Raw genomic sequence first — 16,947 nt, forward strand, 5'->3', positions numbered from 1 at the left:
GACGGCTGCGTAGTCAGTTTGGATGACCAAAGCCATCTTTATGCATTATGTGCTTCAAGTATAAGTAATGCATGGAGTATTGCACTATCAAATGTAAAGAAACACAGCACAAGAGAATTCTGTGACAATTTTATTCACAAAAATTTAGTTACATGAATCAAAACACAAAAAATGTAATCTAATACACAGAACAATGAGATTCTGTTTACAAAATATTTATTTAGTCATATGTACAACTTCTCGCTGTAAGGGTCTTTATCACTCTGGTGTGGGAGTGGAGCCAAGGAAGGGCTCCAGGGAGGGGAGGGGAGGGGCTCCCGGACCCCGCTTCCTCAGTGGCTGTGCTGGGAGAACTCCTGCAGGGCCCAGCGCTTGTTGTCGATCTCGTGACGGAGGCGGGAGTACTCCTCGACCAGGGCCTCAAACTCCTGCCCCAGGATCTGGAAGGAGGACAGCACGGAGTCCGCGGACTGCTTCTCCGCCCGAGCAGCGCTCAGCTCGCCGTCCAGCACGTCCCTGAGACGGGGAACCGGAGGAAAACCAAGGCCAATCATGACGATCACAGATGCACAATACGGGACGTTCTGGGCTGTCAGTGACCCATATCTGACTGGCCATTTTGGGCAACACCGACCCCTCTGTTTTACATTACAGTTTAAACGCAAACTGCAGTCGAGTCTCCCTTCACATTCACTCACGATGCTGAGAACAGGTGTTAAATTATGAAGGAAAAATTGCATTTGTAACAAACTGCATTTGATTCTCAAAAATATTTTAAAAACTTTCTTACTTAAATTAGTAGCAGAGATAACGAGTCTTGCAAGCGAGTCCTTGTGTAGATTTGCTTGTGGGTTTGGATGACAAAAATAATCAACTAAAAATATAGTGTCGATGATTAGGCCGTTTTTGGGAATCTAACCTGGATCTCGTTTGCACACGAGCGCACTTCCCTGAAGGCGGAGGCGCATAAATGAGGGTCAGGCGCTCCAGATCCTCACCTGATTTTTCGGTGGGCGGCGATCGCCTCCGGCGTGTAGGTGGCCAGCTGAATCTCGAGCATCTCCACCCTGGAGGTGGAAAAGGAAGAGCCTGAAGACGGGCGCTGCTTGCCGCGGCCGGCCGGCCGAACGCCGGGCTCACATACGGCCGCCCGGACTGCAGGCTCCACACTTACCTTCGCCACCGGTCTGAAGACTTCTCAAGCGCTTTCAACGATTAATTCCCGCAAATTCAAGAAGCCATAAGTAACAAGGTCGGCTAGGTCATAGAGAAGGCCGACCACCAATCGCTCAATAAAGAACCGGCCTTCGTATCCAGACCTGGGTCAATTACATATTTGTTCTGGCTTCAAATACTTTTCTACGCTTTACTGAGCTCGTCTGGTGTACTGGAACCTATGACATACCTATGCAAACCCCACCTTTTGGTCCTATTACAGTAGCTGGCTCAGCACTAGGCAAGATCAACAGAGCGCAGAAAAGTATCTGAATCCAAAACAAATACGTATTTGACCCAGGTTATGTTTATATCTGTGAAAATGAATTCTGTCTGACGATCGTCTCTTTCGAGACGAAACTGAACCCCAAACATTCAGAGCAAGGACATGGATTCTGATTCAGGGTCTGGCGTTAAGGGTTAGTGTAAAATGGGGATATGATGCTTTTCCAGATGATCACCAAAATTTCTAACCAGAGACATCCAACACCATTGCAGTACCACTCTAAAAATGTAGTCCCTCCCCAATGTAATTTTAGCTCATTTTGGGAAATTCAACAATGTGGGAACCGTCCCAGTCAGGTCTGGGGGGGTTTGCTTCCCACCTTATCTTGCGGATGATGATCTGACACTTGGCGTCCAGGTACTCCACTTTCTTCACGTCCAGCTCCTTCTGGGCCTTCAGACGATGGTCAAGAATGACGGACTGCAGGATCTGGACACAGCCCAGCAGCTCCTGGGGGGGGGGGGGACGAGATAGAAGAGGCCTTAACTGGGGGCCCGTGGAAGATTTACCGAACAAGAGAAGATCTGGGCCCAGAGATAAAGTGTGAAAAGCACTGCAGTTAGTTAATGAGTAAGGTTTGTTATCAGAAGATGGAAGTTCTGGGAGACTGCGAAACAGTGAGGTATCATGAACGTGATTGGTTCCTGAGGAGAAGAAAAACCACACATGCACACACACACACGCACGTACGCACACACCAAACCCATAAATCAGGGGGAAAAATTCTCTTAACGGTAGCCAAAAATGTAGCTTCAATGCTTATCCACTTTGTCTTTTTGCAGATCACATAACCTAATTAAAACTAGCTAAACGAGAAGCCAGCTAAAAAATTTTTTTTTAAATCAGCCAAATTACAGTATCATGGGGTGTGCGTTAGCCTCAGAGACAGGACTAAGCGGGAATCGGGGCTTACGGAGAGGTAGCGATGAGTCTGCCGCTGCAGCAGGGCGGCACTCTCCTTGTGCTTCTCCCTCAGGCCCTCGGCCCTCTTGCTCTCATTCTCCAGGGTCTCTGGCAGACGAGAGAGCTTCAAGCTCTTCAATCCTTCGCTCTCGTTCTCTGTGCAGGACGGGAGTCTGCGAGTTACTAATATTTACACACAATATCAACAGCACTAATCTGTGCCCGGATATTATTCAATAAGTTACAATCAGATGCGATTATCCGTACACAAGTCGAGAATAGCAATGTTTACCTCAGGAATACAAAAGTGTGATATCACTGAGAAGGACACAGAAAGACACATTTATAATCAATAAATGTAAAGTCAACGGAACAAACCAACAATTAGTAGTGCAAACAAAGTAAATACTGCTATAGAGATAGTGTATCCTTAGACAGCAATAGCTTTAACATTACTCCAAAAGGAAATCCAAAGTAAGAACTATAGGACGGCTAATGAAGCTCAGGAGAGCCAATGGTGCAGTCTGCAGAGGTGGGTCTTCAGTTTGAGTTGGAAGATGGGCAGGGTTTCTGCTGTCCTGACGGTAGTGGGAAGCTCATTCCGCCAGAACAGACAGGAGGCAGGTGACCTGGAAGTGCAGGCATTCAGGGGGGAGGGGCCAGCCACCCAGGTATTTGTAAGGAGTCCAAAAGTAGGACAGAAAGGTCCCCCATCAGCACAGTGGTGAGGGAAGAGTCAGACTCTACGGGGTGTCAATCAGACTCCTATGAACCAATCAGAAGACTGTGCTCTTCCAAACAAACGCCGACTAATTTGAAAGTGAATCGCTGATAAAATGTGACAGCTCCACCCACTTTGGTAGCTGATGAAGACTCGCTGGCCCACCGCTAGACGAGAAGCCAGGGCCAGCTCCGACAGGCCTTACCGCAGTCGGGCTGGTGGTACGAGAGGAGGGCCCAGCACTTCTCCTTCAGGCGCTTCTCCAGCTCCACCAGCAGCCGGCGTTTCATGCAGCGCACGTCCTGGAGGAAGAACCGCCTCCGACACATCAAACACAACCTCCAGAGAGGTGCCGCCTCCTCTCTGCGGTCACCTTTCTCAGGTGAGACCAGCACCGCCTGTGTGTGTGTGTGTGTGTGTGTGTGTGTGTGTGCGTGAGACAGACAGTACGTTTGTGTTCGTCTGTATGTGTGAAAAATCGAATGCGTGAGAGAGTGTGTAAGTGAGTGTGAGAGAGAGAGAGAGATTGTGAGAGAGTACCTGGTTCAGTGTGTCAGACAGACAGCAAGTTTTGGTGGGTGTGCGTGTGTGAAAGAGAGTGTGAGAGAAAGTGAGAGAGTGTGTGCGTGTGTGAGAAAGAGAGAGTGAGAGTGTGTGAGAGAGTGTGGGAGTATGAGAGAGAGCGTGAGAGTGTGGGAGAAAGTGAGTTATATTATTATTTATGTTTGTTATTTTCATTCTATTTATTCTTGTTGTTATTCCTGTCATCCTTGTTGTAATGCCAATAAAGCATTTTAAATTTGAAAAAAAATGTTTTGAGTGTGAGCATGAGGGTGAGAGAGAGTGTGTGAGAGAGGGAGAGGGGGGGGAGACAGAGTACCTGTTCAGGAGGCATGAGGCCCAGTACATGCTGGGCAGAGAGTCCCAGGAGCTGGGGCTGATCCTGGCCCACAGTGGAGCTGGGGTCCAGCTGCCTGACACACTGAGCCACCAGCAAGCACTGCTCCAGGGTCTCATAGAACTGCCCAGAGAAACACACCTCTCTCAGTCAATCACGATCGTTTCGCATCCTGGTCTCGCTCGGAAAACACGCTTTAATCCGACTGTGTACACGCCAGGATAAACGTGGAAAGAAAAGGACCCAGCGAAGCGCGGCCCAGTACCTTGTCGTCGTCCGCAGTGGTGCTGGAGTGGTGCTTTCGGACACAGTGCTCCTGGGCCATTTCCCGGAGCAGCTGGAGCAGGCTCTCTGACCGCAGCCAGCCCAGTCTCTGCACCCGGAGCTCCTGTTCCGCCTGCGGTCACATGGTCACATGGTCACGTTCACCTGCACCACTTCAGCCCGACCGGGCAGCCAAACAAGGCTGCTCCGTTAAAACATCGTCAGACCCTACACACCAGCCAGTTCTGTTAACATTATAATAGTGTGCGGCGAGCTTGTGACACATATTATCCCAGCCATGATCCATCGGTTGTTACTTACAGGGTGTGAACAGATTAAATTATACAGAATAGATGTTACTCCATCTTTAGAGACAGGGAAGAGATTATGGTGTGTATGTGCACGTTTGTGTGTGTGTGTGTATGCGCGTGAGTGTGTATGTGTGTGTGTGTGCGCGCGTGTTTGTGTGTGCATGTGTGTGTGCGCGCACGTGCGTTTGTGTGTGTGTGTATATGTGTGTGTGTGCGCGTTTGTGCGCGTGTACATGTGCGTGTGTGCGTGTATGTGCCTGTGTGTATGTGCATGTGTGTATGTGTGCATGCGTATGGAGGAAGTGCGGTTCAGGAACCATCCCTTCACCTTCTCCAGGTCTTTCCGAAGGGGCAGGCTGAGGCCTGTGTGGTCCACGTGCTGAGAGAGGGAAGCCAGGAGCCGGCAGAACAGGGGGTTCTGCGCCAGGTCCTCTTCAGTCAGCTGACACAGAGGGAAGGAGGCCAGAACTGCCAGAAGGACAGAGGGGCACGAGTCAAATACCTGTGTGCGTCACCAAGTACCCAGGTGAATGCATCTCGGGACACAAAGCGAACGTGTAATTTTCGCCGTGCTTAAAGAAAGCACGTATAATGGAGATGTTGACAATAACATTAATTCAACTACACTGACAAGTGTTGATAACGACACATCGTGAATTAATGTTACTTGATATATGCACAGATAAATCGCATGCACTTCATTAATTAGCTACTACTTGGCACCAGACATTTAGCTATATGTTATATTCTGACCGTTTTGAACGAACAGCTAGTGCGCTAACCAGCCACCCAGTCCAGTTACCTTGTTGGTGCATGTCGTCTCCGTGTCCCAGGGGATGGACAGAGGTCACCGAATCAGGACCCAACGACATCGCGCACTACTGTTTAGAAGGTAAAGTAAAGTTTTACAACGTTGCCTTCCCTAGTAAACAAGCTACTGAGTAGGAGGTTTAAAAGATCAGAATAAATTGATGACAAATAAATCCTTTCGCTCTAAATCGAACTCAAGATAACTTGCCTGCTAGTGGCGAGAGCTACATGGCAATACTTAAACCGTTTGACACGTACATTCAAGAAAACAGTGCTATTCGAAATCGGACAATTCCGAAACTATTTTCAAACCAATCGGAGAAAGTATCAAGAATTTAATACAAATAGTTCCTACCTATTCCTAACGCGCGCCTTTCCAGACTTAACTGCTGCTCCTGGGTGAAACCATTGCCGGAGTGAAAGGGGTATTTGGCTGTAATATACTGCATATTTTGACTAACTTTGGGTTTTTACGTGTTTATGTTTTCATGGAATGTTTTAAAACACTCCAAATGCAAATTGTTTATATATTTGTGGGGGATGTATGAGAATCTTTTGCTTGACGAGTCGAATTTGTGTTATTGTCCCCTGAAGAATAACACTGCAATCAGGTCGTCCACTAGATGATAAAACGAAACCAAAGCGAGGCATCTATTCTCGAACCTATGTCTACTACTCACAGAAAAGAAGAGCTATATAGTTCTTATACCACAATTCTGTATCTTGATACCTTGTCATGATGTCTGTGGTAACATCTAGCTCTTTGGAATGATAAAATGTTTCATTATCCCTGCCACTGATGCAGAAATTGGGCATTCTTATAATTAGAGGGTTGTCTTTCTTGTCTTGGGGAATTTATTTGTCTATTAATTGTTTGACATTCCCGGGGAGAAGACATGGCAGGGATGTGTAGTATCTAAGTCTGTGCCGGGTAGAGCTTTAGGTGGTCATTTCCCATCCGGCTGAAGATCTCAGTCAGTAAGGCTGAGGTGTGTGTGAAGACTTGTGGGTCAGATGGTGAGAAGGGAAGAAAGAGCTGAGATGCATCGGCCTACAAATGATGTGACAAGCAATGAGTATATAGCTATCACATGACCCATTAGGGCGGGGGTTCCGAAACTTAGTCATGGGGCCCCCGTGTGAGCTGGTTTTCGCTCCAACCGGTCGCAATCCCTGGGTACTTTCACATTTAGAGGAATCATTTACCCTCTTAAACTACATTATGTCAGAAATAGCTACATTATTCGTGCCACAAATAATAAAATTCCCATGTTCATACTGTACTTATTGTGCTGTATTGCAAAATAATTGCATAAAAAGTGGTAAAACTTCACATTAAAGACTGAGGTGAATCATAAGGTTCCTAACTGGTGAAAGTGTGGACACCGGACAATTAAAACTAACCATCTGGAGGACAATGAAGAATTCAAAGACAAAGTAAACGGCAATGAGACAAACCTGCATTGTGTTAATAAGTTCAAGGAAATAATTATGAAGGAAATTAAGCATGTATTCAACAACCTAATTAGAAGCATATTGATTTACTTCTGTCTTTCAGTGACCTCTTTTTATGTGTTTGCAGTGTCACACAATAAGCACAATGTAGCACAACAACAACATTGGAATTTTATTGTTTGTGGAATGCAAAGCTATTTCAGACCAAATATGGCTTAAGAGGGTAAACAATCTCTTTAAACGGGTAAAGCACCTAATTAAGAAACAGTTTGTTAAAATTATGGGATTGTGGTTGTGGTTGGAACGAAAACCAGCATACACAGGAGAGTCCCCAGGACTGGGTTTGGGAATCGCTGGATTAGGCTGGATTAGGCATTTGGAGGGAGAAGAGGAGGGGACCTAGGACAGAGCCACTGGGGAAGTCCCGTAGAGAGCCTCAGGCATGGTATTGCAGGAAGGGAAGGCTGGAGGATGCAATGGTCAACAGTGTCAAATGCAGAGGCCAAGGAAACAAGGAATCTTATAGTTTCTGTTTCTGTTCAACAAACAAATCGTGAAAACAATGGGTGCTGTGCAAAGTGTTGAGTAAAAATGTTGAGTTTTCACCACTGAAATTATTATTTATTTTTTAGTATTTTATCCAAGGGGTCTGCTTTTACATTTGGCCAGTTTGTATAACCACATAATTTACTGAAATATATGTTTTGGTCATACAAAGGTTTATAAAAGTATATTTGTATCGATATATTTTTAATTTACGTTCATTCAATGTGTGTTTATCTTTGTCAGTTGTTATTTATTCTAAATGTATTTTAAAATAAGCCAATAAGATATTATACTTTTAACCCAAAATGAAAAAAAAATGAAAACAAAAATCTAGATTTTATTTTGAGAGAATTTCAATTGTGGAGGACTAAACGTGCCAAAATGAAATAAATAAATATGGAAATATATAAATAAATTGGTCAATAATTAAATAAATACTTAATTTTATTTTGAAATAACTGACGCCTCACGGCAACACAGTTGCAACACAGTCACTGTGGATCACCCCGTGGGTGTCCATTCCCCCGAAGACGAAGCACAGGTGGACAGTCTCGGGTTCGGAGACCTGGTCCCCCACTCCGCGCCCCTCCGTCCTGACTCTCCAGGGCACCACACACATGGAATGGTCCAGTCTGTTCGCGGGCAGGTCTCCTTCGAACTTCAGCAGGGTCCAGCGCTGTCTGTCTGCTCGAAAGGTAGAGGCACAGGGAGGAAATTTAGGACCATCGTAAAAGATGCTGATGCAAAAAGATTTGTTTGAGCGAAAATAAGGCTTCTTCACAACATTGTCTCCCAGTGCGGTACACTGAGCTGTACCACTAATGCAACTGCCATTCTGAGCTGTACTCTTTCAATGGTAGGGCTAACTGCAATGCATGCATAACAATGCAATAGATTGAAAAGCGTTAAAACTATGAAAGGCGTGCTGTGTTTATATCGTACACATAGTCCTTGTTATCTCACACGTTTTTCTGATACTGCACCAACTCTGAAAAACGTGACGTAAAATGACAAAGATGGCCCGTAACAATAAAAAATAATAATAATCGGTCATAAAAAATGGAGCAAACGATATGAATATCGCTAAGACTGCAGTGACATATCAAACTGACAGACAACCGCAGTGATCTGACCCAGGGAGCCACACCGGCTCCGTCCGACCCGGGCGCCAGTGCAGTATAATGGCGAAGGAGTTGGTCTTGTAACCCAAAGGTCCCCTGTAGGACACTGCCGTCGTACCCTTGAGCTTAGCCTGCTTAACCCGCATTGCTCCAGCATACATATCCGGCTGTATAATTGGTACAATGTAAGCCGCTCTGAGTCTGCCCCAGTCAACTGAGTCTGCTAAATGCCTGCAATGTGAGGTAGTGACCCACCGGTGTGGAACCTGTACGTGGAGTTGGTGGCCCCGTCGGCAGTCAGCCCCCCGAAGACGTAGACGCTCTTCCCGAGGGTCGCCGCCGCGTGGGAGGCCACGCCCGGCGGGGCGTCGCCCTTGGCTCGAACCCGCTCCCACTTCATCGTCGCTGCGGCGAGGCCGCGAGAACGCCGTCAGCCCAGGAGCACAAAGACAAGCAAACACGGTCTGAGTCCTTCCAGGCGCTCTTATTTCCTTACACTACGCGCAGTCCGTGCTTCAAGACTAACGCAGGGCTCTACGGTGCTCCCATTGTAGGGTCGTTTGCTCCTGAAAACTGATGTGTGCTAACTGGAAAAATAATTCAGGAGAACTTCTACTAACTGGAATGCGTTAGCGTGCTCCTCAACTGTAGAGCACTTGCGCTCCTTGGAAAAGATGTTTGCGTAGAGCCCTGAAAAGCCTGTTTTGTTCCCCGAGTTGCCAGGAGCGTCGTCACACGTGGGGCGATGACACGTGGCGAAGCATTACTACGCGGTCACGGCGAGTTCCGCTCACCGGTGTCCAGGCAGTGCATGTCGCTGTGGAACTTCTCCCCCGCGAGTCCTCCGTGGACGTAGAGCCTGGAGCCCACCGCTGCCACCATGTGGCCGTGCCTCGGGGAAGGAGGCCTGCCCTGCGTCTCGGGCTGGTGCCAGGTCAGGGACACTGCAAACGAGGTGGCGGGGGGGGGGGGGGGGGGGGTCAGTCCACAAGGCCTTAGCACCAATCAATCAATCAATCAATCAATCAAACTTTATTTATATAGCACAAGTCATACATCAGATGTAACTCCAAGTGCTGAACATAAAAAGTGGAAATAAGAGTAAGTTAAAGAGAACAGAAGTTTAAATAAAAAACATGAAAATGAATAAATAAAATATAGTATAATAAAACTAATAATAAAATAATAAATAACAGTAAAAATGCAAGTCGAAATCAACACACACTAGATAAAAGCCAGGCTAAAAAGGTGTGTTTTAAGCTTTCTTTTAAAGATATCTACACTCTCTGCCACCCTCAGGTCCTCCTGCAAGCCGTTCCACAGGCTGAGGGCATAGTGGCTAAAAGCGGCCTCGCCGTGGATCTTAGACCGGACCCTTGGAACAATCAAGAGACAACTACCAGAGGACCTGAGGGATCTAGTGGGTACATATCTTAAAACCATGTCAGACATGTAGTCGGGAGCGAGACCATTTAGTGATTTGTAGACCAATAAAATAATCTTAAAGTCAATTCTAAACTGGTGTAATGTGTGCTCTCCTTCTGGTCCTGGTCAACACACGGGCAGCTGAATTTTGTGTAAGTTGGAGTTGATCTCAGCCAATGACACGTGGGCCCCAGACCGCGTTTGGGAACCGCCCAACCAGAGGGCGCGTCTGAAGCGGGACTGACCCGAGTCGAAGACGTGGAGCTGGAGGTCGGAGACGGGCGCGGCCCCTGCGTCTCCCCCAGAGAAGACGAACAGCCTGTCCCCCACGCAGGCGGAGCTGGTGTGGTACGTCCTGGCCGAGGGGGGGCACCCCGTCACCTGCACGCTCCTCCATGACCCGCCGCCTGCAGACGCGGCAAGAGCAAGCTATCGGGACACGTTCACTCCTGTGTGTGCGCGCACATACACACACACACACAAATGAACAAAGACACACACGCACGCGCACATGTACACACACACACACACAAATGAACAAAGACACACAAGCACGCGCACACATACACACACACACACACAAATGAAAAAAGACACACACGCACGCGCACACATACACACACACACACACAAATGAACAAAGACACACACGCACGCGCACATGTACACACACACACACAAATGAACAAAGACACACACGCACGCGCACATGTACACACACACACACAAATGAACAAAGACACACACGCACGCGCACATGTACATACACACACACACAAATGAACAAAGACACACAAGCACGTACACACACATGCGCCCGCACACACACAAACACACATAAATCAGCGAAGACACACACGCATACCCAAATGAGCACAAATGAACAAAGACACACGCGCACACACACAAATTAACAAAGACACACACACATACTCACACACACATACACATACACCCACACCCCTAAACACACAGTGCCCTTCACCTTCCGTCTGTAGGGTCTGTACGCAGTTACCTTCCGTCTGTAGGGTCTGTACGCAGTTACTTTCCGTCTGTAGGGTCTGTGCGCAGTTACCTTCCGTCTGTAGGGTCTGTGCGCAGTTACCTTCCGTCTGTAGGGTCTGTACGCAGTTACCTTCCGTCTGTAGGGTCTGTACGCAGTTACCTTCCGTCTGTAGGGTCTGTACGCAGTTACTTTCCGTCTGTAGGGTCTGTACGCAGTTACCTTCCGTCTGTAGGTTCTGTACGCAGTTACCTTCCGTCTGTAGGGTCTGTACGCAGTTACCTTCCGTCTGTAGGGTCTGTGCGCAGTTACCTTTCGTCTGTAGGGTCTGTGCGCAGTTACCTTCCGTCTGTAGGGTCTGTACGCAGTTACCTTCCGTCTGTAGGGTCTGTACGCAGTTACCTTCCGTCTGTAGGGTCTGTACGCAGTTACTTTCCGTCTGTAGGGTCTGTACGCAGTTACCTTCCGTCTGTAGGTTCTGTACGCAGTTACCTTCCGTCTGTAGGGTCTGTACGCAGTTACCTTCCGTCTGTAGGGTCTGTACGCAGTTACCTTCCGTCTGTAAGGTCTGTACGCAGTTACCTTCCGTCTGTAGGGTCTGTACGCAGTTACCTTCCGTCTGTAGGGTCTGTACGCAGTTACCTTCCGTCTGTAGGGTCTGTACGCAGTTACCTTCCGTCTGTAGGGTCTGTACGCAGTTACCTTCCGTCTGTAGGGTCTGTACGCAGTTACCTTCCGTCTGTAGGGTCTGTACTCAGTTACCTTCCGTCTGTAGGGTCTGTACGCAGTTACCTTCCGTCTGTAGGGTCTGTACGCAGTTACCTTCCGTCTGTAGGGTCTGTACGCAGTTACCTTCCGTCTGTAGGGTCTGTACGCAGTTACCTTCCGTCTGTAAGGTCTGTGCGCAGTTACCTTCCGTCTGTAGGGTCTGTACGCAGTTACCTTCCGTCTGTAGGGTCTGTGCGCAGTTACCTTCCGTCTGTAGGGTCTGTACGCATTTACCTTCCGTCTGTAGGGTCTGTACGCAGTTACCTTCCGTCTGTAGGGTCTGTACGCAGTTACCTTCCGTCTGTAGGGTCTGTACGCAGTTACCTTCCGTCTGTAGGGTCTGTACGCAGTTGCGGTTGCCGCTCTGATGGGCCCCGGCAAACACCCACAGGCTGCAGGGGGCGCTCTCCGGCACGAAGCTGCAGTGCTCGTACCGCGCCAGCAGGCCCCCCCACTCCGGGACGTCCCACTCATGGCGGTCTGCGCAGGGGGGGAAAGAGCCACGGGTTCCACAGGGCTAACGACACGGTCAGCTCGTCCCCCCCCCCGTCGCCTTCCTTCTCCTCTCTGTCCTAGCGATGGGAGGCGGCGCCCGGTGACGGGGGCTTCCAACGCCAACGTGACCGGACGGGACACCCACCGACACGGCGCTGTCCCGGGTCACGCCCTCACCCTGAACGATCCTAAGGTGCATGGCACTAGAATATTTCGCCTTGGACGACAGCAAGTGGGAACTTGAGCCCCTGGTGGGTCAAAGCAGTGGTATTCACTCTAGCTCTTGGTACAACTCCAGGAGGCGCACGTGTTTGCAAATATGCAGCACTACAATTAAATCAAATAAAATGCTTTTTTTATACATATAATTGTCACAGGCCAGTGTGACACCCCTGGGAGGGAGATGCGGCAGTGCCGGGGAACACCGTTGGTTGTCGCATGGAGAGAGACAGAGAGAGCGAGCACCCGCACAAACACAAAATAAACGCCATCTTCACCCTTCCCCCTCACAAGTTCCAGGCAAAAACAATAAACTAAAACAACAAGCTAAAATAACAAAGACAAAAGAAAGTAAAACAAAAATCTATTTCAGTTCCCAGCTCTGTAGCTGGCCTGCTTTTCAGCAGACCAGATCCTCCCACTTTTCAGTGGGGGTTCACTGTTCCCCGTCTTATTTAAAGAAACAAAACTGAAATGAACGCAACTCAAATAAAGAAACGCACTCTCGGTGTGAGCTCCTGGTCTCGGCCCCGAACTGTGGAGAGCAGCACACCTTTAAGCACCTGGGCTGATTAGCTAACACAACCCAGGTGCGTGTGCTCTCTCCAAACGAGACCTCACTTGGTTTCCAGTGTCTCAATTAATTTTTTTATCTTAAAATGAGGGAAAAAAATCCAGCCACCCTGCAGCTCTCCCAAGGGCAAGAGTGAATACCATGGCTCAATAAAATCTGTGAAACAGGGGTGACATCATCATCAATATTCTGTGCTTCAGAATATTTCTGTCTTTCTGCTAATCCTGAGGATTTGGACAAAAACAAAACTTAGCTTCTCGAATGGAACCTCCACCCAGGGAGTTTTTCCTTGCCGCCCTTGCCCTAGGCTTGCTTTTGTGCGGGCTCAGGCCAGTGTCCATCGTAAAGCGTATCATTACAAAAGTTTGCTAAAGGCACCATAGAAATAAATTTGAATTGATTTTCCTGCGGTCTTGGAGCTTTCTTCAGAAGAAAACTGCCAGCAGAAGGTATCGGGCGAATACTGTTGAGATGTGTTTACCGAGATTCAGGACGTGAGACTCTGAGAAGCTGCCGTTAGGGTTGGCTCCTCCGACGATAAGGATCTTGCCCTTGCCCGCGTCCTTGCCCGAAACGTACGTGCAGGTGTGACCCACGCTGACCCCAGGACCCCCTCCTCGGGGCACCACCGCGTACCTGTGTAAGTAACATTAGGAAATTTCGTCAGAATTTTCGGCAGCAAACTTAGCGAATATTATTGTGGCGTAGCTTAACATTACGTGCCGTGAGCTCTTTCTCATCTTAAGCGCAGACAGTGCGTTAATTAAAGATCAAGAATCGGGACTGATGTGGCACTGTGGAGATGTCACTGAAACAGCGAATGAAACAAACTTTATCTAACATATATTAAAAATCAACACAAATATGAAGTGCATTATTAACTTTACCAAATTGAATCTCGAGGCTTGTCTTCTGGTTCAAGGATAGGAAGAAATTCCATTGTTAACTGTTAGTAAAAAAAAAGAAACACATCAAGTACTGCTTCTGTGACAATTGGATAATGTTGATGTACCTTGTTTTGCTAAATCGTGTTGTGTGTGTGAGAGTGGGTAGCGTTCGAGCACCTATCATCAACCAGGCATGGGGACCACCTCAAAAGCTAATATTTATTTCATATTTATTCTAGTGGATTGAATGCCGTTGCCAATTAAAATGCAAGTCTTAGCATGTCTGTGAAAATACACGTGATAAACTATCTAAATGAAAAGAATTTGACTTCATGCATACACATTTTATTATATTAATATGACCTCTTTTACAATATTAACTTTTAGACCAGGAAAACACTCGGAATTCCTTAATCACAATGTTTTGTTCACAATCACAATGTCAAGTCTAGTCATTGTTCAACCCATTTCATTAAGGAGGATGATAAGAAGCAAAGGACTGAGTATTGTTGGCTAAATGCTTTGTAATGTTACACTACATTTCCAAAAGTATGCGGACACCTGAATATCACACCCATATGTAATTGCTGAACTCCATATTAATTCCCATTCCAAAACCATGTGCATTAATATGTAGTTGGATCCCCCTTTGCCGCTATATTGGCCTCCATTCTGGGAAGGCTTTCCAGTAAATTATGGAATGTGGCTGCTGGGATTCACTTCCATTCAGCCACAGAAGCAGTGAGGTTGGGCTCTGGTGTTGGGTATAAGGCCAGGCTCGCAGCTGGCTTTCCAATTCATCCCAAAGGTGTTTGATGGGGTAGAGGTCAACAGTCTGTGGAGGCCAGTCAATTGTTTCCCTTCCAAACTCAGCAAACCACTTCTTTATGGACCTTGCATTGTGCATGGGGGCACTGTCATGCTGAAACAGGAAAGGCCCTTCCCCAAACTGTTGCCACAAAGTTGGAAGTGCACAATTCTGCAGTATATTGTTGTATGCTGTAGCATTAAGATTTCCATTCACTGGAACTAAGGGGCCTAGCCCAAACCATGAAGAACAGCCCCAGATCATTATTCCTCCTCCACCAAACTTTACAGTTGGCACTATGCATTCCCCCAAACCCAGATTTGTCTGTCAGACTGCCAGATAGTGAAGCGTGATTCATCACTCCAGAGAATGCATCTCCACTGCTCAAGAGTTCAATGGCGGTGCGTTTTACACCACTCCAACCGGTGCTTGGCATTGCGCATGGTGATAGGCTTGTGTGGAAACCGATTAGATGACGCTCTTGACAGACAGTTCTTGTTCTGACGTTGTTTCTTGAGGTAGTACTTTGGAAGTGAGTGTAACCGAGGACAGGTGATTTTTACGCACTACATGGTTCAGCACTTGGTGGTCCCGTTCTGTGAGCTTGTGTGGCCTACCACTTCGCTGCGGAGTTGTTGTTGATCCTAGACGTTTCCACTTCACAATAACAGCACTTACAGTTGACTGGGGCAGCTCTAGCAGGGCAGAAATATGATGAACTGTCTTGTTGGAGGTAGCATCCTACGACAGTGCCATGTTGAATGTCACAGAACTCTTCAGTACAACCCATTCTACTTCCAATGTTTGTCAATGAACATTTCATGGCTGTGTGCTGTATGCTTGATTTTATGCACCTGTTAGAAATGGGTGTGTGGCTGAAATAGTCAAAACCACAAATTAGAAGGGGTGTCCACATACTTTTAGAAATGTAGTGTATACATGTAGTCAGCCTCACGTGTTACCACAAGGTACTGGTGAAGATGTTGTGTTACAGAAAAAAACGGACGAGTAGATGGGATCATTTGAACTATTTTTTGGAAGCTGAAATACTGAGTTAATGCATGCTTAACGTTACATTATGGCTAAGAGTGTATTCACTTGCAGCAAATTATAGAAAAGAAGGACCGCGGCACTAATCCCGACAGGTGGTCGACACACGTCCCTTAGCTGTTAAAGCTCTAACTGTGCGACATATTTGCCGACAAAGAAACTAATTTGGAAAGTACTGGGGGGAAAAGCCACAGGAGCATAGCAAGGACAATTTTTATATATAACTCGGCACAGGCGGTACCGAAATTTCGCCAATTCTTTAATACACGGTTGCAAATCATTTTGCATTTTCCTGTCTCTCGCGCGAACCCGGTCGATAATAGGCGCTCATACTGTTAATTTTCTTGTGAGTTTGATTCATTTTGATCGTTGCCATGACAATAAATGTACAGGGTTAGAGTGATTGAACGTTATCGATAGTTAGCTCATTTTCACTAACACCAGTAGATAGCGTAATAAAACAGTAAGCAAGATAAAGCTATATATTTCTTATATGCTAGCTAACTGACGTTTGTTATTAGACTGTTATGTGACTCATCAAGATAAACAGAGATCAAACTGACAACATTTACGTTAGATCTGCATTACTTAGCATTGGTTTTCAAAACAACGCAAAGACAACAAGCCATTTACGTTGCCAAGATACGCATTAGAATGATCAGTGTCACCTGGAAAACTTGGATTTCTTGCTCTTCAAAACATTCCTAATACATGCGATAACGTTAGCTGTAAGTAACTAGCCGTACTGCATTTTGTTAGAACGAAACTATTGATTAAGTCCTGAAACAAGCAGCTAGCCACACTACTGACTTACCTTTCAACTTTGAGCTTTTTCAATACACCAATCAAACGAGAGCGTCGAGGAACACTATTGGTTCACGAGATGGGCCACGCTCAGACCATAGAGGGTACATAGGAACCGTTCATACAGTATATGCCATAGACATATTTAACTAGAAAAGCTCGCACGCTTTTTTATAAACTGAACCAGAGACCGTTTTAGCACAAACTGTACATTTTGCCAACTTCTTGCATGTTTACAATTGGAGATACATTGCGGTTTGGGGAAATTAAGTTGGTCTCATCAATTAAATCTTGACAGGAATATTTTGAAATTTATGATGAATGATGATCCGTCTATTGATCAAGTTCAATGGTCAGAAATAAACGTAGCTATAATTAAACAAA

The 16,947-nt window shown here is 46.7% G+C and overlaps 2 protein-coding genes across 5 annotated transcripts; both read right to left on the reverse strand.

Moving 5' to 3' along the window:
• Positions 1-117: 117 nt before the first annotated feature.
• Positions 118-5,855, reverse strand: haus4 (HAUS augmin-like complex, subunit 4). Of its 3 annotated transcripts, none has more exons than XM_035390059.1 (10): positions 5,764-5,855; positions 5,401-5,479; positions 4,927-5,066; positions 4,289-4,420; positions 4,006-4,146; positions 3,331-3,427; positions 2,415-2,560; positions 1,821-1,951; positions 999-1,067; positions 118-516 (listed from the first exon to the last, which is right to left on the reverse strand). In XM_035390059.1, exons 2-10 carry the CDS (start codon positions 5,468-5,470, stop codon positions 333-335), a joined length of 1,110 nt encoding a protein of 369 aa, XP_035245950.1. In that variant the 5' UTR covers positions 5,471-5,479; positions 5,764-5,855; the 3' UTR covers positions 118-332. The 3 variants fall into 3 exon arrangements, with proteins under 3 accessions (XP_035245950.1, XP_035245952.1, XP_035245951.1); XM_035390061.1 differs by lacking the exon at positions 5,764-5,855 and adding an exon at positions 5,617-5,757; XM_035390060.1 differs by lacking the exon at positions 5,764-5,855 and having other exon boundaries at positions 5,401-5,610.
• A 1,980-nt stretch (positions 5,856-7,835) lies between these two features.
• On the reverse strand, positions 7,836-16,621 carry rabepk (Rab9 effector protein with kelch motifs). 2 transcript variants are annotated; one of them, XM_035389703.1, is made up of 8 exons: positions 16,574-16,621; positions 13,902-13,960; positions 13,496-13,650; positions 12,051-12,206; positions 10,201-10,362; positions 9,325-9,474; positions 8,786-8,935; positions 7,836-8,093 (listed from the first exon to the last, which is right to left on the reverse strand). In XM_035389703.1, exons 2-8 carry the CDS (start codon positions 13,952-13,954, stop codon positions 7,876-7,878), a joined length of 1,044 nt encoding a protein of 347 aa, XP_035245594.1. In that variant the 5' UTR covers positions 13,955-13,960; positions 16,574-16,621; the 3' UTR covers positions 7,836-7,875. The 2 variants fall into 2 exon arrangements, with proteins under 2 accessions (XP_035245594.1, XP_035245593.1); XM_035389702.1 differs by lacking the exon at positions 16,574-16,621 and adding an exon at positions 16,428-16,567.
• Positions 16,622-16,947: the final 326 nt, after the last annotated feature.

This window comes from Anguilla anguilla, chromosome 14 (genome assembly GCF_013347855.1).
Source record: "Anguilla anguilla isolate fAngAng1 chromosome 14, fAngAng1.pri, whole genome shotgun sequence".
Classification (NCBI taxonomy): domain Eukaryota; kingdom Metazoa; phylum Chordata; class Actinopteri; order Anguilliformes; family Anguillidae; genus Anguilla; species Anguilla anguilla.

Excerpts from the sequence above, each read along its gene's own strand:
- rabepk (XM_035389703.1), bottom strand. The coding sequence starts at position 13,954 with ATGGAATTTCTTCCTATCCTTGAACCAGAAGACAAGCCTCGAGATTCA. Across the intron at positions 12,207-13,495 it reads GTCTCACGTCCTGAATCTCG|ACCGCCATGAGTGGGACGTC; the intron begins GTAAACACATCT and ends CCCCCTGCGCAG. Across the intron at positions 8,936-9,324 it reads CATGCACTGCCTGGACACCG|CGACGATGAAGTGGGAGCGG; the intron begins GTGAGCGGAACT and ends GCCTCGCCGCAG.
- haus4 (XM_035390059.1), bottom strand. The coding sequence starts at position 5,470 with ATGTCGTTGGGTCCTGATTCGGTGACCTCTGTCCATCCCCTGGGACAC. Across the intron at positions 1,952-2,414 it reads AGACTCATCGCTACCTCTCC|GAGCTGCTGGGCTGTGTCCA; the intron begins GTAAGCCCCGAT and ends CCCCCCCCCCAG. Across the intron at positions 517-998 it reads GCCGCCCACCGAAAAATCAG|GGACGTGCTGGACGGCGAGC; the intron begins GTGAGGATCTGG and ends TCCCCGTCTCAG.